General features: G+C 47.4%; 1 protein-coding gene across 10 annotated transcripts in view; it reads left to right on the plus strand.

The window, feature by feature from the left end:
- LOC144120451 (scoloptoxin SSD14-like) overlaps nucleotides 1-10794 on the plus strand; it is a 136106-nt gene extending 125312 nt beyond the window's left edge. For all 10 annotated transcript variants that reach the window (XM_077652848.1, XM_077652855.1, XM_077652849.1 and 7 more), the window contains 6 exons: nucleotides 293-497; nucleotides 3316-3391; nucleotides 3549-3742; nucleotides 5889-6126; nucleotides 6495-6608; nucleotides 8182-10794. In XM_077652848.1, coding sequence (XP_077508974.1) covers nucleotides 293-497; nucleotides 3316-3391; nucleotides 3549-3742; nucleotides 5889-6126; nucleotides 6495-6608; nucleotides 8182-8328 — 974 coding nt within the window. In that variant the 3' untranslated portion in view covers nucleotides 8329-10794. The remainder of the gene's footprint in view (nucleotides 1-292; nucleotides 498-3315; nucleotides 3392-3548; nucleotides 3743-5888; nucleotides 6127-6494; nucleotides 6609-8181) is intronic.
- Nucleotides 10795-23615: the final 12821 nt, after the last annotated feature.

Here is a 23615-nt window from a genome sequence, read left to right on the forward strand (position 1 = left end):
TCATCCTTGCAATTTTGTCGCTACAACGGCATCCCTTTATGTTCTGTCCTTCTCTTCTTTTGCTCTTCTTTTTGTCTTGTGCGCTCTTGGATCGCTGACAAAGCGCTTCTCCGTGAAACGAATTTGGCTTTATTTATGGTTCAGGCAGTCTCCTAGTAACGGCTCTCGTCGTAAAAACAGTTCTTCAGCTGTTAATGCATCTTTGTTCGACTTGATGTCTGTCCCAAATCGGGGGCTCTGCCTCTTTAGAGCCGAATATTGTTCATGCTCGGTTGCACCGCCACTCTCGCAGGTGGTGCGCTCACTCTGCAGGACCTGAGTGACTACGCGGTGCGGTGGGAGGAGCCCGTGAAGGCCCACTTCCAGGGTGGCCTCACGATGTTCTCGGCGCCTCCGCCAGGGAGCGGAGCAGTGCTCGCCTACATTCTAGGCATCATGGACGCGTTTCGCCCGTCGGACGGATCGCGACTTAAGGACGACGTGGTCACTTTGCATAGGTGAAGCCTAGCGCTCTTGCATGTTGCACCTGAGTGTATATTACTCACCGTTACGCGAGTCCGATATTTCACTGAAGGCTGCATTTGCATTGATCATTCATTGCTCTTTTGAACTACCGCCATGCTGAACACGGCGCTAAGGGTCGTCACGTAACCATTGCAATATCATACTGTAGACGGACTGACACGAGGTAGGGCTGTTTCATTGCGTGGACTCTCCATACCCAACAATAGAACGCAGCTTGAGGTGCCAGTACTCAATGATGTACATGCATTGGTAAGGAATGTTTGCCCTGGCCGGTGTGGAGCTGTTTTTAATTTTCAGGGCTCCAGAATGCGTGTTTCACTGGTCGATCGGATTCGCAATATTTCGTCTGTAGGTTTGAAAGAGATCGGTCCGCGGCGAGCGCGCTTGATCCGCCTAGCAGTCGGGTTTTGCCGGAACCCTGTGGGTGCGATGCTGTCGCTTCCGTAACAGTCAGGACAAATTAGCCTCTATTAAGCGCAGTTCTATACATCGTTGGAAACCATGCACTGCACTTTTGTTTACATCGATGGTTGCTCATACGGCGATGTCAGAACGGGTAGCAACGCTCCTCGCATTAGTCAATTTGGATAGCGGTTGAAGCTGCCAATAGAGCAGCAACAGAGACGACGACGAGACTTAAATGTCTAGGAGGCGCTTATTAAGTAATTTTCCGAAACACCTCACATTTGCCGATAATCGCCTGCTACTTCGATACGGCGGGACGCAAGTATTCTAGCGGAGAGGTGAAATGAAAATACATACATCGGTATGTATTCTTTCCTAAGGTTAGGCCTTGGTCATGGTTGGCTTTATATGGCCTAGCAAAACGCGGAGCACCTAAGAAGTTGATCGCAATATGCGAGTGCTCTGTTAGTTTACTTACTCGTTACTCCCAGCCAACTTATTGGTAGCAACGCTAGGAGTTGTACAAGGACTGGTAATTGTACATTTTGGCACGACAAATCTATAGGAAAAAAAAAAAACTTGGGACCTTCTTGACACATTTTTAAAGAAAAGTTGGCGGACCCGCAAGTATTCCAAAGGACCCCAAAAATTTTGGCAACAGGCCAACTCCAGAAAATGGATTAAGGGAAATTAATTGCTGGATTAAATTAGGTTAGTGGGTGAAATAATGCGGATTAGTTGGGATTGGTGAGTGGAATTAAGATGGAGGGTTGAATCCGGCTAGTATAATAAAATGGTAGAAGGTAATCGAAAATTCTAGTCCTCAAATTTTCAAATTCGGCGGTGCTGATTATGATGCTACCCTCTGGGCCAATCAAGAAATTTCGTTACGTGGATACCCAGTGATTTTTGGAAGACGACAACCTAAATGCTGTCGCATTAAGATAGACTCAAAATAAACAGAAATGACTTACTACGGTTATAAAAAAAGAGGAGAGCCGACGAGAAAGTCCTGACTTGAGAAGCAAGCCTGAGATGGTAGTAATTAAATTACTGTAATTAAATTAGAGTAGCCTGATTATTTTTGGTAGTAGTACGTAATTGTTTCTTACTTCCCTGCTGCAGTAAATTACTAATGTAAGGAATTATCTTGGGCAGTAATTTCGCTGCAAAAGTAATTATGTACTTTTGAAATAGCTTTTTCTAAAATCACCATTGCACTTTATGTCGGTGAAACTTTGGTCCCTGCTGGCCTGACAGGGTGCATCGAAATCAGGAATGACGCTTGGCAAGCCTGCCCTCTGACAAGGACTCTGAGGACAAACGAAAGCTGACGTAAGCCAGCTTCCGTTTGGAGCAATTGACTCATTGTAAATCTCAGCAGTAGAGGAACCTTATGTGAAAATACTAAAAGATATCTATAGCAACTGCACAGCTACCGTAGTCCTGTATAAAGTCAGCAATAAAATTCCAATAAGGAAGGGCGTTAGGCAAGGAGACACGATCTCTCCAATGCTATTCACCGCCTGTTTACAGGAGGTATTCCGAGGCCTGAATTTGGAACAGTTGGGAATAAGAGTAAATGGAGATTACCTGAATAATCTGCAATTCGCTGATGACATTGCCTTGCTGAGTCACTCAGGAGATGAACTGCAAATCATGATCAATGACTTAGACAGAGCAGAACGGTGGGTGTAAAAATTAACATGCAGAAAACCAAAGTAATGTTCAGCAAGGGGACAGCAGTCTAGCAAGGGGAACAGCAGTTCATAACTGGCAGCGAGGTGTTGGAAGTGGTAAAGGAATACGTCTACTTAGGGCAGGTAGTGACAGCTGATTCGGATCATGAGAGGAAAATAACTAGAAGAATAAGAATGGGGTGGAGAGCATTTGGAAAGTTCTCTTGGATCATGAATGGCAGTTTACCAATATCCCTCAAGAGAAAAGTGCACAACAGCTTTATCTTACCGGTACTCACCTATAGGGCAGAAACGTGGAGGCTAAAGAAAAGGGTTCAGCTTATGTTAAGGACAACGCAGCGAGGTATGGAAAGAAAAATGATAGATGTAATGTTAAGAGACAATAAGAAGGCAAAATGGCATCCTAGTCGAAATCAAGAGGAAGAAATTGGCGTGCGGAGGGCATGTAATGCGAAAGCAAGATAACCAATTGTCTTTATAGGGTAACAGAGTGGATGCCAAGAGAAAGCAAGCGTAGCAGGTTGCGGCAGATGGGCGGATGAGATTAAGAAGTTTGCGGGGATACGGTGGCCGCAGCTGGCAAAGGACCGGTCTAATTGGACAGAAATGGGAGAGGCCTTTGCCCTGAAGTGGGTGTAGTCAGGCTGATGATGATGAATCCTCATGATCTTCTTATTCTCCGCAGGTTCGCCGAAGCGTGCAAGTTCGCTTACGCCAGAAGAGCTCTCCTGGGGGATCCTAATTTTGTGGACTGCAGACAGGTAATTACAGTCTATTGCAATCGGAAGCCATTCGGCAACGTCACTAGTCGGTCTGCGAAATCTTGACCGCTTTTGGATACGCAATGATTTATTCCAACACGACACAAACAGAAAGCGGGCTAATACAACACAGTGTATTCGCTTTATCTGCTCACAGCTTATCCGCAACATGACCTCTCAAGAGTTTGCCGCCGACGCCAGATTCAAGATCGACGACACGCGCACGTTCTCGGAGTTCCAGCGCTACGGCTTCGTCAACGAGACGCAGCCACCGGACACCGGCACGGCGCACGCCACCTTCTGGGGCGAAGATGGTGACGTCATCGCTGTCTCCAGCACCGTCAACTATTAGTAGGCATCACGTATTACGCACCCTTTCAACCCTAGCAGACAAACACCGTAACAATATATATGAATTGCTTGATAAAATTTGCTATAAAAATTTGTTAATCTAGAACTTACTGATGCAGTGGATCCATATTAATCAGCCCGCGATGATTAGCATCAGCGAGTTGAGGCGCAGCGATGCTGTTTTGGCTCCAGCATTCATTCCCGACGTTCAACACTCTGCTAGCTTTGCAGTGTTGGAGGAGGAGGAGGAGGAAAAGAGAAGTAAAGGGGAAGAAAAAAGAAAACGAGGTTAACCGGAAGAAGAAAAGAGTTTGCTACCCTGCGTTGGGAAAATGGATGAAAGAATGTAGAGGTGAATGAGAATTGGGAGTAGCAGGAAAACGAAGTCAGCTAGTATGCGAAGCCAGTAAGCATGCAGTGACTGTACATCCTTTGGTGCGGACAACATCTTCGTATTTTGTACGTAGTGGCCGGCAACGGCAGCGTTCACTTGCTGGTAAACTAAAATGCTATCCAAATGGACTGTAAGTACCTGAGATTGGTGCGGTGCCGCGATTCTGCACATACGGCTATCGTAACCTTGTCAGATCAAAAGAAGGGGAGAAGCCTGGCAGTTTTAACGCGATAATTTTAAGCAGCTGGTGTTGTAGAAAAGCTGGCATCGGTGGCGTTGTCCCGTGAAAATCCTGACTGCTCGATAGAATCATGACGTCACAGCCACATGACCTCGCACGGAAATTTCAAACCCGCAACGCTCATGTGAAACGTGACCTCACACGTAGAATGAAAGTGATTGAGACATGACATGTAATGCGAATTCAAGGTCACTGCATGTCTTAAATGAATGACTTTTATAAAATAATCCGTTTGCCTTAAGAAAACTCAAGCGGTATTCGAACCCACGACCCTTTGACTTCGAGAAAGACACGCTACCGACTAGGCCACACGCATAGTACGCTTGTACGGCTTGGCAACAAGGGAGGGTTTATATGTATGTCAAGTGGTTTTTCAAGGCGAGGTACCTTACAACTATATGCTAATGATTACGTCTGTGATTAGAGAAGACCACACGCCGCTATCGCATAATACCCTTAAGGCGGAGCTTTTGTGACCCTAATTTTGATTTCATATCTTGTTTCCAAACCTGCAACTAGATGTTTCTTCTCCGATCCCAGCATTCCCGTCTGCTCATTGGGGATTGTGCAATAAGATGACCAGCATGTTTTCATCGCGCCGAAAGCAAAACGCAACAATGCTACATTGGCTGGTGTATATGGCTCACGGCGCCGTGACAGCAGAACGCACACGAACAAAATACACGGACTGCGCTGTTGATTAATTTGAACTTAGAGTACCCAAAAATCGGTAGGGCAGTGTGTCGGCCAGCATTTGGTCCAATGATGTGCTCAAGTGCCTCTCCAGTTCCTCAAGGTCGCTCGGCAGCACACTGTGACCCCTGAAACGCATTTCGTTTTGGTTTAATATCACCTGTGCAATATTTAATAAATGGCTAAAAAGCATTGCACAAAAATGCGAAATGTATCATCTGTTGACAGGGTTTGTATTCAAAGGACATCAACTTAAGATAAGTTTTTTTTTTCTGTGTGTGTGGTTTAGCTCACCGCCACCTTAAGAGAAGGGAAATGGTGTTTTTTTTTGTGTGCCATATTCGCTCGTATGAACACCGTAGGCATCGTTGTTTTATGTCGGAACTAATAGAAGCGTGCACCAAATGGCCGACAGTAGTGTTGTCCCGATGGGCTTGGGCTACAGCTACATGGGCGCCCGCTGGAATCAGGTGCCCAGTGGCCACGTGATCTAGGTAAGAAGTCTAGAGTCTGACGGAAACCCGTCTGGTCGGGATGGTACATGACGAAAGAAGAAGGCGCCGACCAAAAGAAAAGATGGGATGGGAGTTTCGGCTCCCGTGGGGGAGCCGAAACGTCAACCCATCTTTTTTTTTTTTTGGTCGGCGCCTTCTTCTTTCGTCATGATCTAGGTAAGCTTGGGCTGCAATGCAAATACCGTGGTCACTTTAGCCCGTTGGACGGCAGTCTGGGAGTCTTCATTGAAGAATGCCGTCAACTACCTGAGGAATAGCTTAGCGGACCCGTTCTATAACAGTTGTTTCCCCATCTGGGCGCAGTTTTGGCAGCATGCTGCGTACGTCGGAAGGCGTGGTGCTAAACAACCAGATGGACGACTTTTCGACCCCCGGGACAAGAAACTTCTACGGCGTCGCCCCGTCCAGAGCGAACTTCATCGAGGCAGGCAAGCGACCCATGTCCTCCATGGCACCCGTGGTAATCGTCGACGACCGAGGAGACGTCCAGCTCGCCCTGGGCGGAACGGGCGGAGCAAAGATCACCTCCGGCATAGCGCTGGTGAGGAGTGTTCATTGCCCGCTCTGAAGACGTACTCGACTACACTTCACGGCACCAACCCGAAACGAGAGCGCTGAATGTCTCTAACTGCTCCTAATGGTTGCTGGGTTGAGCAGTGAGCAGTGCAGTCTGGAAGCAGTGATCACACGGACCGGTGCGACAATTCTTGGACAGAGTGCTAACATCGAGGATGCAGGAAAGGATGCCGAAACCCATGCCCAAATAGTGACCATTATGGGAACAGTTTTGATCTCGCTATGTTGCATCTTTCAGCAATGACCACATTTGAGTGCAGCACAAGTTTTGCATGCATTTGTGCTTACCTGGTTTATAATACGTGAATTTGTTTTTTTTTTGATAATTTGCAGGTGATCATGAGGACGTTGTGGCAGAATAACAGCATTAAGCAAGCAATAGACTTTCCCCGTCTCCACCACCAGCTGATTCCGAATCAACTCATGGTGGAATCATACTTTCCCAAGGTGAAGTGGTCTCATAATTAAATCGTGGTTACGATTTTTTTTTTTTCAGTTCTAGCGCAAAACCAAACAGAATGATAGAGTTCACTTGGCTTGGAGCTGAGTCGTACAGGGACAGAATGACATCATATGCATTGAATAAACATAGCTTAGCAGTTGACGTGACGTGCACTGTGGACCTTCTAAATTGGCCCTAACCTTCGAAAACGCGAATGTTGATGTTGATTGAAACAGTTTCAGTGAAATGCTCAGTGTGCCCCGTGACGAAAAACGTAATCATATTAGAATCCATAATTTTACCGAGATGCATGCTCCGATTGACGTAACCTCACCATTCAGTACTCCTTATTTGTGCCCGTTAAACAGTTGTGGATCAAATTTTCTTCAGGCCTTTGATTTTTCAATAACGAGCCATAAAGGGTTTGATTGAGATTCTGCTAATACATTTTTGTGGACCCGTAATGGGGATAATGTTGAGCACTTCTACTAGCAGTGTATTAAAAGCTCCTTTCACATTTTCTGTACTTTTATTTTCACAATGGGCGTCAAAATTTAATAAATTGTTATTCTACACATGACCGCTGTGCGCATTCGCACTCCTCCTCCTCCTCTGCCTTTGCTCGAGCTGCACCGGGCGAAAACAAGCCGTCAGCTTGCACTGCGCATGCTTGGTACAAGCTGATGGTTTGTATAAGCTGGCATGCGCATTCCCAGCTCGTGTTGGTGATAGGTGTCAGCAACTTAAGACGCAAGCTGTAAGCGCCGGACTGAAACATCTTATTCGCAGTTGGCGCATCGCAGAAGCCCATCGCACCTGCGCACCAACGTGCGTTTCTTTTCGATCTACGCATTTTCCGGGAAGCAGACGAATTTTCGCAAGCTTCCCGGAGGGTGCCACATGATCTCATGAGCAAGGCCCACTTAGCTGACACAGCGCATGCGTGTCTGGCACGCAGAGGGCCTAATTCAGCACCGAGTGTTTTTTCTATATTTTTATCTGAGGAGCTCTGGGATTTTTTCCGACTTATACAGGACTAAGGCAAACGCCAGGTTTTCAGAAAAACGAGATTCTTACGCTACCGCATAGTATATTTAAATTTAGTTTTTGCAGTGCTAACAAAAATAACTTCCTCATGCACTTCAGCACTGCTACTCCTTTAAAGCGACACCGAGAACAACTCCATGCAATTTCCATTCCTTTTAAAAATTGTCTGTTTGGCTCTTTTGAACATGTGGATGTTTGTTCGGTAAAACAAGACGCATTTTTTGCTGAGAAAGTGCTTTTTCCGCCACTCGAGTCCAACGCGTGACGTCGTGACCGAGATAAACTCCGTGGTCAGCATGTTGGAAAATCGGTTTCGAACTCATCGCATTTCGTGGCCGGAACGGCCGCTGGTGGCGACACCTGTATTTTACTTTTTGTTCTTTCCAAGGTTAAGAACGATGTGTCTTGAGTGAGCGTCTTTGTTGTTAGGTGGCGGATGTTGAGCAGTCCCATTTTGTCCTCACTGTCCCTTTACCGACAGCATATTTTATTTGGCTGTTGTTGACAAGTCTGCGTCCATTGACCTTGCAGGCTTACGTGGCGGAACTGGAGAAGCTGGGCCACAAGGTCACTTACCCGAAAGGGAGATTCTCCATCATGATGGGCATACACAGGAGAGGCGGACGCCTGTACGCCAACTCGGACTTCAGGAAAGGCGGCACGGTGGACGGAAACTGAGACTATCGAGTGCTTCATCAGCGTACTTTCATCAGTTTACATCATACTAAGAAGAATATCATCGTTCCCCCGTTATGTACTGGTGGATATGAAACCTGGGTACAGTATGGGAAAAGTGCCTTCGGACAAGCAAGGTCTCTAAAGAAATAGTGGTGGTGAGACGAAAGTTGTACTGGAGTCCAGAGACGAGTGTGGACGCCCACTAGGGCCACCTAGAATCTCGCCGCCACGCTACACGCCACATCTGCGTGACCAGTGGTGTGCAGCTCACTTGCCCCTTTGCATCTTGTGGGGGCACAGGTGACCTTGCAGGACATCGTGCGGGGGCCTGCAAATCGTGCCTCATCGCTAGCTCTCATTATGCATTTTTTTCATGTTCAACGCGACGTTAATGAGCACTTAACCGCCAACGAATTGCGGTAAATACAGCGTACTGTACATGTCGTTTGTTATGGCCGATAATGACACAGGCTTTCTCGGGACTTTCCTCTCGGCACATTGCAGGAATGATGCTTGTGCAATGAAAGTAGACGCAAAACGGAGCACACACATATTCACTGAAGTCACTTGGTACTCTTGCATTTTACAAAACGATATTATAGTCTGACATTTTTATTCAGTTGTCCAGACATTGCACTTCTAGCTTGACGCTTCTCCATACACGAACCAGTCAAGTTATTCATGCCAACATGCGCGTGCCCACAGAGAAGTAAAAAGAACCAGAGCTCTAGTTCTGCAAAATATTTAGCTAAAGTATCGCGTCAGAACTTGAAAGTCAGTACGCATTCCTCAGGTCTTCTAAGAATGCCAGTAAGCAGCATCAGTACGCGAAGTGGAATATCGGAATGTCCTTAGGAAGTGCTCTTAGGATTTCACTCACTCAGTGTGAGGCCTTGTATGTCCTTGCCTGGCCTTGTGATTGGAAGAACGCACAATGGGACGAATGCATAGGAAAGGTTTTGTAGGCGTGGAGCAGACGCCGTCGGTGTGGCTAAATGACTTTTCAAAGCATCCAGCGGCTACGAAACCCACCCAATAAATAACGAGGGGTTTTCGTTTGCGCTATCAGAATTGTTGTTCCGAAAGAAACCCTGGGGCGTTCTTCCCAAGCTCTGTTTGTTTGTTGCGGGCATTTCTCATAACTTCTGCATACTACAGGAGTACATTCAAACAAAAGGTGAACGCATCGTTCTCCTGGTCTTCTTTCTGGCGGACATGCCTTCTTGGGTGCACAGGCCTCCTCTGTGACACTCATTGAAGTTCATCTGGAACTCATTCTTATGGTGCATGGCATTTGTGTTTTGTCTGTTTTAAATGTGTCATACGCAAGCAGTGCCTGTGAACGCATTTTAAGTTTTACAGCTCGATCGCTTTTCTAAAATGTGTTCCATGCTAAACAATTTTTCGCAAAATAAATGTACGCAGCAATCTCAGTGACGCAGAAAACTTTATGTGTAGAGGTCTGACTTCTCGGTTTTTATTTTCTGAAAATGCTGCTTGCCTTTTTTGCGCTTATTTCATAACAATGTTTTGCAATATGCAATACAGGCAAGTCAGATACGCTTCCCCGGCGCCGTCGAGGCACATTCATTGGATTTGGTTAAATGGAGGCCCTGTGTGTCTTGACCGACAGTGTCCGAGTCTGTGAAATGATGTGTAAAGAGGACTCCAAGCCGCTGAACGGACCCTCTAACGCTATCGTGTCATACCCGGCGGAGCTTAACTGTCCCCCGATCGTTTTTAAAACTTAGTTTGTTAGACCAACCAGCCCGCAACAACACCCTCGAAGAGATTGTGCATGAAGTCTTAAAAAAAGAGAAGCGGTTACGGTTCCGAGCAGAAGACATGGCAGGTCAACGCCACCACTGAGTCGAGGTACTGAATTTTCACTTCTGGAAAGGAAATAATGGAATGCGCAAAAGCGCACATCGTTGCATCACTAAACCTTGCTGCTCGGCTAGTTGGTAAGTCATAATTCTAAAGTTAAATAGCAGAACACATACAACCACAAGACGAAAAAGACGACGCGACACAGAGCAACAGAACCAGCTTTTCTCTTCTTTTCAGAACAAAATAAAGCGCACAAATTTAGCAGGCTAGCGAAAGCATGCAGTAGGATGGGAACTTGAGCGAGTTGATATAGAGGCTTATTGGGTAGAACAGCGCAGCCTGACGAAAGACAGAGAGAAATCTGCGTCGTTTCCTTTTGTCTGTTTTTGTCCGGCAGCGCTGTTGTACCCAGCCTAGCAAAAGCATGCCTCCCGTATGTGTGGCCACTCTCAGCAAGATCACACAGATGGCGCCACTATACCAGTTCAAGAAAATGACGTGTTTGACGCCCGTTGCAAACAGCGAGCAGTTGTTGAATTTATTGTAGCCGAAAAGGAAAGTGCTCGTCGTATTCATGAAAGTTCATGTGCTGCCTACGCAAGCTCTACATTCAATAAAAGCGTAGTTGAACGCTGGGTCACGTGAGGGAAAACTTCAAAAAGTGCCGAAACAGATCTTGCCGATCAGGCGCGGCCTGGGCGATCTGGCACCTCTGCCACTGCAACCTGCCCCGAGCAGCGCGCCGACACAACACCATCGTCCATGCGGACCGGCGGATAAAGGTTCGCCAATAGACGGATTTTACCACCAGTCGCGCTTCGCTGGCTACACCCCCTCCGCCGCGATGCACTCTGGGAGTTGTGGGTTTACGGCCAGCGGCCGCGTCAGCGCGGTGCGTGGCGTACGCGCGAGAAGCAGTCACGTTTGCGTCGCCGCACGATGTTTGTCTGCATGAATGCTAGATTTCTCGTACAAATGGGCTCACCTGATGGGTGTCATGAGTTTCGAAAGCTGCGCGAATCAAAGGACCCTGGATTTTTCGTCTTCTAGGTAAACCCAAAATATGGCACAGAAGCTGGCCATGACAGGCAGCTGAAGAGGCCTTATACAGCATTTAGTCCTCGCGTCCCTGTTAATCAGTGTACATTGGCAAATTAAATTTTTTAAGGCCCTAAGCTCTAAAAGCCTTTATGCGCCGTTCAGCTTTGATGGACGATGTCGGATTCACCTTTGCGTTGCCTTTGTCAAACCGTCTTTACAGTGATTTCTGCACGATGTAAGGTTGTGGGTGAAGAACTGTGCTAAGCTTTATTGTTATATGAAGCAGTACAAAATGCGCGTGTACTTGATGCGCGTATTCATTCCTGGTCACTGAGGCTGACATAGCAGCAATAGTGCTTTCTCTGTTTCGTGGAGTGGGAGAGCGTCAATACAAAACCGTGGAACTGAGGAATAATTTTAAAGCTTTCGTTGTAGACCTGTCTTTGACCATGTGGTTTTAGCAACATGCCATTTATACCGTAGCTCTACGCGTGCCTTAGTCAATATTTTCGAAAATAAAAAAAACGGCCATAGAGAGTTTGTTCCTCCCAACAGCGAGAGAGAGTCGCATGGGAGGCTCCCTGGCAGCAGAGCTTATATTATCCTAACTAAAAAAGCAACCAGTACTACAACAATCCGCTCAAAAATCAATTCGTTGGTCACAAATATCGAAATTATTCAACCCTAATCTGGCGCACAGAAAATCGCCCCGATTTGCTCTCGTTTCCTCATTTTATATTGAACGCACACAATTCTTTTAAGCGAAACAGGATGTACCGTTCTTACTGCTCAGCTTGCTTGCTGGAAAGTCGCAAAGCACTTGGTGAATTTAGTGTTTATTTGAGCATATAAAGCAACCACATAGGCCATTTGTAGTCTAGAAGCATGAAGAAGAAAGAAAGACAACAAACATTTTGTGACGTGGCTAGTTGATGCCTAGATGGATACAGCGAAAATGAACACGTCAAGTGAGTTGCCAAGAAATGTACAGGCACTGCATGAGGGCGCTCAAACGCGTACATCGTTATGAATAGAAATATGATGTGGCAAACTGGCTAAGTGACGGTCAAGCAAGTTTTCGTCACCTGCAACATTTAAACACGAAGGTTTGGTCACCCCACTCCATGCAGCAACTACACACCCTCTCCGCGCTGCACCAGCTGCGATTAGCACCGCACCCCTCTAACCCCTGCAGTGGCGCCTGTTTCCTTCAGCTGACCATAGTAGATGACGCAGAGGAAAGCTGCTTCGACCGCGTCTAATGCCAGTCCAAGCACCGAACGAGGTGGGTTGTCGTGCAGACGGCGCCGCGAAGGACTACAACCAAGATGGCGCTTGCCTACTTCCGGTAAGCGCGCATGCACAGTCGGCTTTGTGAGCTCTGTGTCCGTCAGCAGAGGAAGTGCGGCGGGACTCATCGAGCGCTAGGTGGGTCCCACGAAGCCTCACAGCTCACCACAGAGACCGAATAAAAGTAATTTGTCCTGCGCTGCTGGCTAGTTTGTCTCGGATAGTGACCGGTGATGAAACCTCGGCTCATCACTTTGAACAAACCACAAAAAGATCATCTATGGAATCGCGCCATCCAAGATTGCCAAGAACAAGAATGTTCAGTGCGACTAAATCGGCCGGAAAAATCATGAGCCCCGTTTTACGGGGCATTGATGGAGTTCTTGAGAATGCGCTACCTAAGAGCGAGACAATAAATTCGAGCATTTACATCAAAACCCCGGCGAAACTAAAGCATTGTTACCAGCCTGTCGGAAGTAACAAAAGTACGGAGGGGATACTCTATCGGTAGCGATAGCCAGATTTGGCTGGACTGTACTACCCATCCTCCTTACATTCTTGACTTACCCCGTCTGCGTGCCGCTTTTTCGAGCAGCTAAAAGACGCACTTGGAGGATTCATATTTCAGGACGACGAGAGTGTGATTGGCGCCGTGAAGACGTGGCTGCACCAGAAAGAAATAAGCTGGTAGAAGGCAGGCACATGCATGCCCTGGTTTACCGCCGGCACAAAAAATACAAAAGTTGGCAGAGGTTACATTGAAATGTAACAGAGATCCGGCGGGCGCACGGCTGATTCTTTGTGATTTTCATCTGGGGTCCATATTACTGGATTGGTCCGATAATATGTACTACAAATAAATAAATATGAACTCTAGTTAGTTTACTGCGTTAAGTGTACTGACTGTTTTATAGTATTGGCCAGCATTTACCACAATTTGATGCTTGTACCAACTCTACGCCTTGCAGTGGGTGCAGCTCTTCTTCTTCTAATGATGATGATGGTGATGATGATGTACAGGTGCTGTCAGAAGTAAATGTAAAGCGTGGCAAACCGTGTCGGAGCGCTTTCTATCGCCGGCTCGTGTAACTAGTTAGCTCGGTCACCCAGGAATCGCCGCGCGCTATCAGCAAACCCTCATCTTGCTCATCTTGGGCGTCCAGCGATCGCTTTCAGCGGCTCGAGCCGAATGCCAATCGCGCAGAGGACCATGCTCTTTAGGGCACTTCTTACAATGTTTCTAAGAGATGGGCACATCCTTGAATTCTCAAACCCATATCTTTCCCCTTTCATTTTCAGGAAGCTTTGAAGAGAAATGTGTAATCGCTGACGAAACGTTTTTGAGTTAAGCGCGGTGGGCATTAACAATCGAAAAATGGAATGGAATTGTCTCGAGCGATCCCTTTAAGCGACAGCGTGTTTGTTTGATGTAGTAAAGTTTGTGGGCACCTTTTATTCAGGAATCGCTCTCTTTCCTCGCTTTACCTGTTAGCATTAAGTACTCTTTATTTGTGCTCACAATATACGTCACCCTATAACGCCAGAGGGAGCATATGCAGGAACACTACTCACCCCATATATTTTTTTTAATTCCCGATACAGCGAAGGGGTACAGGGCTCTAGCCGTAACCGTCATCATGTGCTGCAAGGTTTCCCTCGGCATGACGTGCAAAAAGAAATTGAAATTTTTACAGATTTAGCCGAAAGGCAGTGCATAAATTATCTACAGACAAAAAGAAATTGGGATTGTTAGTCTATAGACTGCCTATAGACAAAAATAAATTAAGACTGTTGTAGATTCAAGCTACAGTCTATAGACAAAAGGAAGTTAAGGCTGTCAGACTTAGGCTAAAGATATATTCTATAGACTGTCTCTACAGACCAAAAAGAAATTAAGGCAGTTATAGACCTTAGTCTATGAACAATTTATAGATTGTTTATAGGCAAAAGGAAATTAAGGCGTTCAGAATATAGTCTATAGAAAGTTTATAGACTGTATACGGCCAAAAGAAAAGTATAAAGGTGGCTATAGAGTCTATAAAAAGCCTATAAAAAGTCTATAGACATTTTATATAAGGGAGTACACGGGCCTCTAGAATTTCGCCTACATCAAAATGCGACTGCAGAGGCCGGGATCGAACCTGCGTCTTTCAGGTCACCGGACGATCATGACAGCCACTGAGCTATCGCACCGGCTTCATCATTTCAGTAAATACGCATGAAAAATTCTAAATAGTTTTCATATAATATTGGAACAATGACCCAGAATTACTCGAGCAACATCCATCTGCACTAAATACCTGCTGTCAATACTGACTCTGTATCGCATTCCTTTTCTTTTGAACGGAAGACTTCGAAGAATTCTGCCAAATATTAACATTGATTCACTACGAGCTGTCGTGAATGCTACCCCCATAGAATGCACAATTAATGCTCCTTACCCAAGAAAATTGCAGCATTTATTCTTGAAGCAGCTATTAAACAAGCGCTTCAAGATACCCTGCGTGAAGCCAGGTATGTAACGCCGATACTCATACGTGCGCAAGCCATGCAAAACCTACCAGGCAGACGCGAACCAGTTCACCATCTTTGCGCCCATAACTTGGAGCACAAATACGTAATAGCATTGTCATGCATCAGAGCGCGCTCTTAGAAACAAGCCGGTTGCAGCGCTTACATGACGAACGCCTTATCCAGATAAAACTCGACCAGCACATAGTGGCTGCAGCCGCGCCGTTTCAAAAGCAGGCGTGAGCTTGAAACAACCTACGCATTGGTGTCAGTACCGTCTCAAATTCATTTCGTTTTTTTCTTCAATGCAGCCCGCACAGCACAGTAAAGAGGTGGTTCTTGCATGCGGAGACCTTAACCCAAGGCTGCTAGAAATATCAACGAAAGCAACGAACGCGCTTGGACCTATTTCAGTGACCCATTTAACGTCTTCAACCACAGCGTGAATTGAATTGCATTCGTTTGCGCAGATAAGCTTCGAGTTACATCGACGTTTTCGTAACGTAGCAGTCCGAGATCGGAAACGCATACTCTGCCTCTTGCACGAATGCTATTGGAAAGATTTGTGCACGCGTGAGCGGGGTTTATGAATGAGCCTCTCGGGACGAAATGCAACTCGTATCTTGTCGAGGCGACTTTACACAGCTTTTAAAATGAAAGCTCAGGCCAGCGGCGGAGGCCAGCGGCTCGGATAACAGGGATGGACGAATCCATACGTGTGCAACGAAAGGGGAGACTCAGTTCGCAGGTTCTTCGCGGTGTTTGTATATGCTGCCCGTTCACGCCGGCAACGTTTCTTATTGAACCATCACACAATTAGCATTCCTCCTGCGCAACTTGACTGCAAATTTGGCACACGTCTCGTGCTCCAGTCTAAAGCGTTACAAAAAATAACTTTGCTGAAATGTCGGTGTACGCGACACGCGCCGAGAGAGCCCCTGTACCTAACAAGCAATGCACACCACTAAATGAACAGCACTCCATGGTGCGGATAGGCGATAACGCAGACGAAAAAAAATAAAAATAAACGTAACCCACATAACAAGAGTGTGCGTTTCCGGAGGTACCAAGTCAATCGAGCTCGCACAGTGCTAACGCATAGTTCCATTTCGGCCGTCATTCACGGACTAACTGATGTCTCTGGACGTGCATCTACCTTGCGGCACGAAAACGCCAGCAGACAGCTCGCGATCGAAGAGCAGCTTACCATCACGGGTTTCGCGCCGACTGCCTTTCCGCCCCTTAGGAACAGCATAGCGGCACAGATGTAAGCGGCATTCCGCTGCTTGTAACGCGGTTTACAAACGGGGATAGGAAGTTTGTCGCCGCACAGATAATCTGTCCTGCACACACTGCTCGTCTTAGAGTGTCTTAGGATACCAAATTAATAAAACATAACCGTGTAAACTTACTGTGAGTAGATGATTAAGTTGGATTTCATTCGGAACGCAATCGACGTAATCTACGGGAGAACGCGCCGACGACACCGACACACCCGCGCACACAGTTGTTTGCAGTCCGAATGATTTTCCGCCGTCTCGCGGTCAAATGGGCAATACTTGAAACAAACTCATTTCACGACCATATCTTAACCATTCGCACTCTTTCTGTGCGTAGCTTGATCTGGTATCCAAAACCGCACAGGGAAATTGTTTTTTAAACTTCTCCACACGCGCTTTAAAAACCGCATTTTTTTTCGCGGAAAAACAACAGAAACTTTACTGCTTTGATGCGCGCCGCGTCTCCCACCGAATAGCATGTGGCACACTTTTCAAATGATTAAAAATGTGCGAATCATGGTCTTTTTTTTTGCGAGTTTGTGTATAGAAAAACACTGGTATGGACGACATCCGCACGTCATCGGCTCCGAAGTAGCAGGTGTATCGGCAGGAACGAAACATACTGCATTTGCGATTGTTGGGTCGCAGCACTTTCCACGTGAATGCAGATGGCAAAGGTGTAAATGGCAGATGTTAATCGCGCAGAGAATCATGCTCTTTAGAGCACTTCGTGTTTCTAAGAGATGGCCACATACCTGAATTCTCACACCTGTCTTTCACCCTTTATATTCGGGAAGTTTTAAGGAGAAATGTGGAATTGCTGACGAAACGTTTTTCAATTAAGCGCGGTTGGCAGTCGATCGAAAGATGGAACGAATTGTGTCCAGCGATTCCTTTAAGAGAGAGCGTTTTCGTTTGATGTAGTAGTTTTCCGGCACCCTTACTTCTGGAATAGCTTTTTCCTTCCTCGCATTTCCTGTTAGCATTGAACATTCTTTATTTGTGCTTACAATACATGTCACCCTATAACGAAAGGGAGCCTTTCAAGGCTTCTAAAGACAACATACAGGAGAGCATCCATATATATATATATATATATATATATATATATATATATATATATATATATATATATATATATATATATATATATATATATATATATATATATATATTAATTCACGAGAAAGCGAAGGGGGTGGAGGACTCATTAGCTATATAGTTGCGGTCACTCGTTGCAAGGTTCCTCTAGGCATGAAGTGCAAAAAGAAATAGAAATTGTTAGACTTACGCGAAAGGCAGTGTATAGATTGTCTAGAGAAAAGAAATAGGGATTGTTATAGACTTAGTCTGTAGCCTGTATATAGAGAAAAGGAGATTAAGGCTGTTAGACTTTAGTCTACAGACAGTGTACAGGCCGTCTATAGACAAAAGGAAATTAAGGCTGCCATGCAATGAGTGTATAGCTCTATAGAGCATCTATCGACAAACGGAAATTAATACTCGCATAGACTTGTTATAGATCGTTAATAGACAGTCTATTGACAGAAGGAAATTGACTTAGGATATATAGACTGCCTATAGGCGAAATAAATTTAAGGTGGTTATAGATCGTCCACAATCTATAGGCAAACGAAAATTAAGGATTTTGTGGACTTTAATCTGTGAATAGTCTATAGGTCGTCTATAAACAGAAAAAGCTGCTATAGACTTGGCCTATAGATAGTCAATAGATTGCCTATAGACGAAAGGAATTTAAGGTGGTTATATATGTTAGTACAGACAGTCTATAGACAAAGAAAAATGGCTGTTCTAGACTTTAGTTTCTAGATAGTCTATGGACTGTCTGTAAGCAAAACGAAATAAGGCGGTTATAGACTTCTCTAAGACCATGTAGAGAGAAAGAAAAATTAAGCCTTTTATAGCCTTTAGTCTATAGATAGTCTATTGACCGTTTAAAGACCCAATTAAACTAGGGCGGTTATAGTGTTTAGCCTTTAGTCTATAGTGTGTCTGTAGACGAAAGTAAAAGTAGAAGTGATGGCTATAGGTCTATAAAGATTCCATAGAAAGTCTATAGGCCATTTTTATAAGGGGAGTTGTTTACCTCCCGCTCTTATGTACTTCAAGCACTAGGAAACGTGAAGTAGTGATCAACTCCTGCACGGTGTCAACTACGTTTTAGTGCAACACGACAGTATGCCTGCATCGCAGCGCATAGGCCATTTCATACTTTAATGGATATGACGTCGCATTGAAGAAATATTCACCTGGGGAACGATATAAGTCATTATCGCACTCATATTTCGAGGAAATGGAAATGCCTATAGGAATTGCAAATGCAAATATAGTGTTTACGCGCGTGGAGAAATAATGAATTAGATTTCACAAGGTCGGTGATAAAAAAAATGCCATTCACTCGGTGGGGGCAATCGATGGGTCAATTTGCTCAACAGCCTCTGCAAAGCCTCTGGAGGCGCTCGACAGGCTGTAGCGCTTCACATCCGTCAGGTCGAAGGGCGTCTCCTGCAAGCGGACGCCTTTGGTCTCGGGCAGCTGGTTCACAAGGAGCAGGGCGCCGACGACAAGAGACAGTGCGCACATCTTGCTCGCCGTACGGTCGTACTCGTCCAGAAGGCACATGGCCGCTACGCCCGCGAGGCTGGCAAAGTAGATGGCGGCGAACCCCGTCGCACGCACGTCAGTCGTGTACAGCTCGAGGCTGTAGACGCCGGCGAAGGCCAAGTTGACGAGCACGGAGGAAAAGAGCATCTCGCTCAGCACAATGACCACGTAACGCTGGGAGGAGAACTCGACCAGCGAGAGGGCAGCAACGACGGCGCAGCTGATAGGGAGCCCCAACAAAAGGGCTCGCTTCCTTTCGTAGCCGTGCAGTAGGCGAGCTGACAGGACCAGGCTGAAGGCGCGCGGGATCACCAGGACAGCCGTCGGCCAGAAAGGTGGCGGTGGGGCCTGAGCGGTGTCCTCTTCCGTGCACTGCGATGCCACGAACAGGATGGTGAACAGGCTCAGCAACAGCACCGAGAGCGCCAGCGTCCTCATTAGGAAGCCCGGAACTGCGGCCGGGGAGCCGCTGGCCACGGAAGCCACGGTGGCGCGGCGTCCCGCGGCGGTGGCGACTGCGGCCTGCATCCTGGAGGCGCCCAGCCGACGCACGATGCGCTCTAGCTCTGCGTCGAAGCCCCGTCCCATGTGTTGGCCGGAAGTGAGTTTGTCGCCCACGGCATCCCAGGTGGTGAGCAGCCATCGCGAGGACTCCCGGATGGCGTGGAAGCTGAGCAGCAGCAGCGACACCGGAATGAGGAAGGCGAACGCTACCGTGCGCCTGTCCAGGATGACGGCCCTGAGCAGGCAAGGGGCGCAGCCGCAGACGACGGCCGCCAGAAAGCTAGCGCAGATGTAGTGGGCCCTGCAGCATGCATGCCGGTGTTGGCCATTGGCGGCACGTACTCTCAGAATCAACACGACGCCCATCGCTTCATAAATACTGCATTTTATCTCTCGAAAACCAGAATACATTTATGGCCACTCTAAAGCCACTTAAAGATTCATGCGCAGCTCCGACCGGGGCGAGCTTATCATATTATTGTTCTCTGCTGCAATTTAGTTTTGTAAGAACATTAAAATACATGAATACATCATGCCCCTTGGTTCCTGTATTCACCCTCGTCTGTTCTGATGAAGAGTACGCGATAGTACATTCTAGAAGTTAGCGAACGTTTGGTGTGCGAATCTTGGAATGCATCTAATGCAATAACCGAGTAAAGACAAGACATCTGAGAACTGCTACGGCGATTCATGCGGCGCGTGGCCTCAGCGCACAGCACTGTTCAGAAACAGTAGCTGTATCATGCTTCTCTTGCCAGCCACGTTATGCGGGTCGGAACGTTAAAGTAACAGCACCTCAGCTTGCTGGACAAATCTTGTTTGCCTCGTTTTCGGAGGCGAGGAAGCTCTGTGCACCAAGTCAACCGCGAACACATTGTATATTTGGCATCGTGTGTGTTTCTCGAAGGGTAAGCAGGACATCGCTTCCCTCGCGATCTAGAGAAGCGTTCATCTGCACAAAAATATACATTCCACAATTGCTTCCCGTCGCCATAGTGGTTATTGTTTCGTGATTCTGGAGCGAGTCTTTAGATTCTGGCGCAACTTAAACTGGCTTTTTATTATTTGCCCTGATTGCTTTATATGAGCACTTTGCACAAGCAGATACTCCTCTCTTCTTACGACTACGAAGCTGATAGGCACAGCTCACTTGAACTCAGTATGCTGAAAACACAAGCGAGAACATGGATGGTTTGCACTGTTCAAGGCGAGATTGATTGAGAGCTGTTTGCGGCAGCAAGTGCAGCATTTTTTCTTCATTATTATTTGTCTTCCAGGGCAGAGTGTGCACGAAGTAACGATGCTGCCCCTTGGAACATCGCTATTTTCGGAGCACTTATCGTGGCACATTGCAGTGACGTCACGCGTGAGGTCATTCCATGTTGATGAACCAGTCCACCCCTTTTTCTCCTCGCTCTCCTCCACGTTACGCCAACGCCGCGGAAGCAGGAAGCATGCCCTCCGCATCGCTGTTGCTGTAAAACTGCCCACCTTTTGTCCTCGCCAGTGACCTCGAAGAGGAGGACGGTGGCAACGAGCGAGAAGCCGCTGAGCGACGCGGCGACCGCCATGCGCGACAGGACGAGCTGCAGGAAAGAGCGCGCGAACACGGTGAGGGTGGCCGCCACCACCGCCACTACGGCGCACGTCAGGAGGAGCGGCCTGCGGCCCACGCTGTCCGCCATCTTGCCCACGAACGGGGCGCACACGGCGCCTCCCAGGTATGTGCACACGCGCGCAGCGAGCACCAGCCACGCGCTGGAGCACACCAAGTCCCACTCGTTGAGGGCGGTAAGCACGCCGCCGGGCAGGTCGTAGTCCCATTCCTGGCACGGAAGCTGCTCCATAGAACACGCCTCACCGGGGCACCCGAGCGTGGACGGCGCACTGGACGAGGTGGCCGCTGCATGGATGGGAGATGTGAGAAACTCACGGGGACTCTTTTCTATATCATCTTAGTCTCTTCAGCAATGGCGGCGAACGCGACAGAGCGAGGGAGCACTCAATGCAGGGACGACGGGCTGATCACCCAGGCTAGCTTGGCTTCAGCGAGACCTGGCGTGGCCGCTCTCCACTGTGCAGTCATTTAGACCACGTAGACCAGCAGCTCTGTGAGCTACAGATGCGGCCAGAACAATACGGAGTACGCGATAGCAGCGAAATCAGGAGAAACTGCATCTTAGCGCCGTAATGGCGGAAGGAAGAAGCAGCTGGCTTTCTGCGCGCAGAGAGAATGCGCAGATAGAATGGTGAATACTCACTAGCATCTCGAGCGTAGGGGAACCTGTAGACGGAGCACCTGTTGTATCGGCCGGCGTCTCCGAGAGGGACGGACGCGTTCTTCCACGCCTGAGCGCTCTGGCTGGCGAACTCGGGTGGCTGCTTGCACCAGTGGTCCGAAGGTGGCGCCAGCATGCGCATCGACTCGTAGTGGAAGGCAAGCGCGCCCAGTGAGAGCTGCGCGCAGGCCAGGATGCGCAGCTGGTGCGTGCCGTGGCCGAGCATCTCGCTCGTCGAGGCTTCGGGGGCGGCGGCGCGAAGCGACTGCACTTCGCCGAACGTCACCGAGCTGGCGCCGCGGGACTTTCGCTGGGGCGAAAACCGGGCGCTGAGCGCAGGGGACTGCACCATGCAAGAGACGGCGCAAGGATGAAGAGTGCATTGTTGGGCTGGAAACGGCACACGTCCTATTGAGAAGGAAGTGCTTGCGGACGGAATGGGCGAAGAAATAGGCTCCAGAGGGGAAAAAATAAAAAGCCTGGGTCAGTTTGTGCAACTTGGCATTGGTGCTATGCTTCGTAATTCTTGCATTTTCCAAGTTCTATGATCATCGTTTCGCTTGCAATGCAAGACGCGCCGCATTTATCTAGAATGAACGCAACCACGCACAACAGTTTCTACAGCGTTCAAGATTCTTGTCGCTGCTTCAGGCAGCTTATCTGGAATGTCCGTCGTCAATGATAATTGAGCACGGCCGACAGCGACGCTAAATAAAATCGCCGACCGCCGAGAGCACATGCTGCCATCTCCGCCGTCCGGTTTTTTCACCTGAAGGCAGGAGTTCACCCAGTATTTAGTTTCGGAATTCTACTCATGTCTACTGATCTCCGTTATTGCCTGGCTGTCATCACAAGCAAATATACAACTCCTTCGTAATGCCAACATCTTTAGGCTCTTTGCGATTTTCGTACATTCCAGTGCATTTTTTCTCCGCTCCATCTCTGACAATACAATGAAATTTGCAGCTGTGGTACCGCCTACAAGGATGGTCAATGGCAAAGGGTACAAAATAAGGCCCTCCAAAGAGGGTGGTACATTCGCGGCCCCAAGAGTTCACTAAAGACTGGGTCTCGTGAGGATGATGACTAATTTATAAACGCAGGGAGAGCTTTGGCCAAACAGGTCCTTGGCCCAGGGTGCTCAGTTTACACAATACGGGGCCAAAGAACCACTCTCCACAACGTAAAGAAGCCGCGCCGATGGAAAGTTGTACCCATTGAAAATCCGCTCGGCACCCGGCGCCAGTGGGGATCTCACACCGCGCCTCCCGCATACGAGCAGATCAACAACCGGGACTTCTGGTGGAGCGCGCTACATGAGGATATCGCTGTGCTTGTGCCTTTCTCATATCGTACCGTCTTAGGGAAGGTTTCCTCGAAAGAGGCATTTAAATTCGAGGTTAAGGTAACATGAAGGAAAAAGCGTTATTGGCATACACACAGTGAATGCTTTCAGCCCTTACTGATTAATTTATGCCGAAAGGCAAATTTGCGCAATAAAATACTGAAGATGAGACGCAAAGGTTTTCATTTTTATCAATAATTTTCTTCTCTGCGCATGACCACTCAAACGCATCTCAAGCTTGATGCAGAACGCTTTACGCTGCTTGATACAGATGTGAAACTAAATTTGGTTCGTGAGAGTGGACAAAGTACGTGCACTATAGACTCTACACTTCGGCGCCTACACTTCCTGGGGTGTTTTCTCAGCGCTAGCTGTGAAAAGAACACTGAAGAGAAATCGATGTTCGTTTGTCTCGATAAACTAAGCTAATCTAACGACTCAGAGATCACTTTTATCCAAAAGGAGCTTTTATAATCTAGGAGATACCAAAAAGCGAAATAAAGATGTCTTCATCTCGGGCCTATTTCGCTGGTCGAATGCGTACACCGATGCCTAATTTTTTCCCGGATCTGAGACGCTAAA

Source organism: Amblyomma americanum, chromosome 2 (genome assembly GCF_052857255.1).
Source record: "Amblyomma americanum isolate KBUSLIRL-KWMA chromosome 2, ASM5285725v1, whole genome shotgun sequence".
Taxonomy (NCBI): Eukaryota; Metazoa; Arthropoda; class Arachnida; order Ixodida; family Ixodidae; genus Amblyomma; species Amblyomma americanum.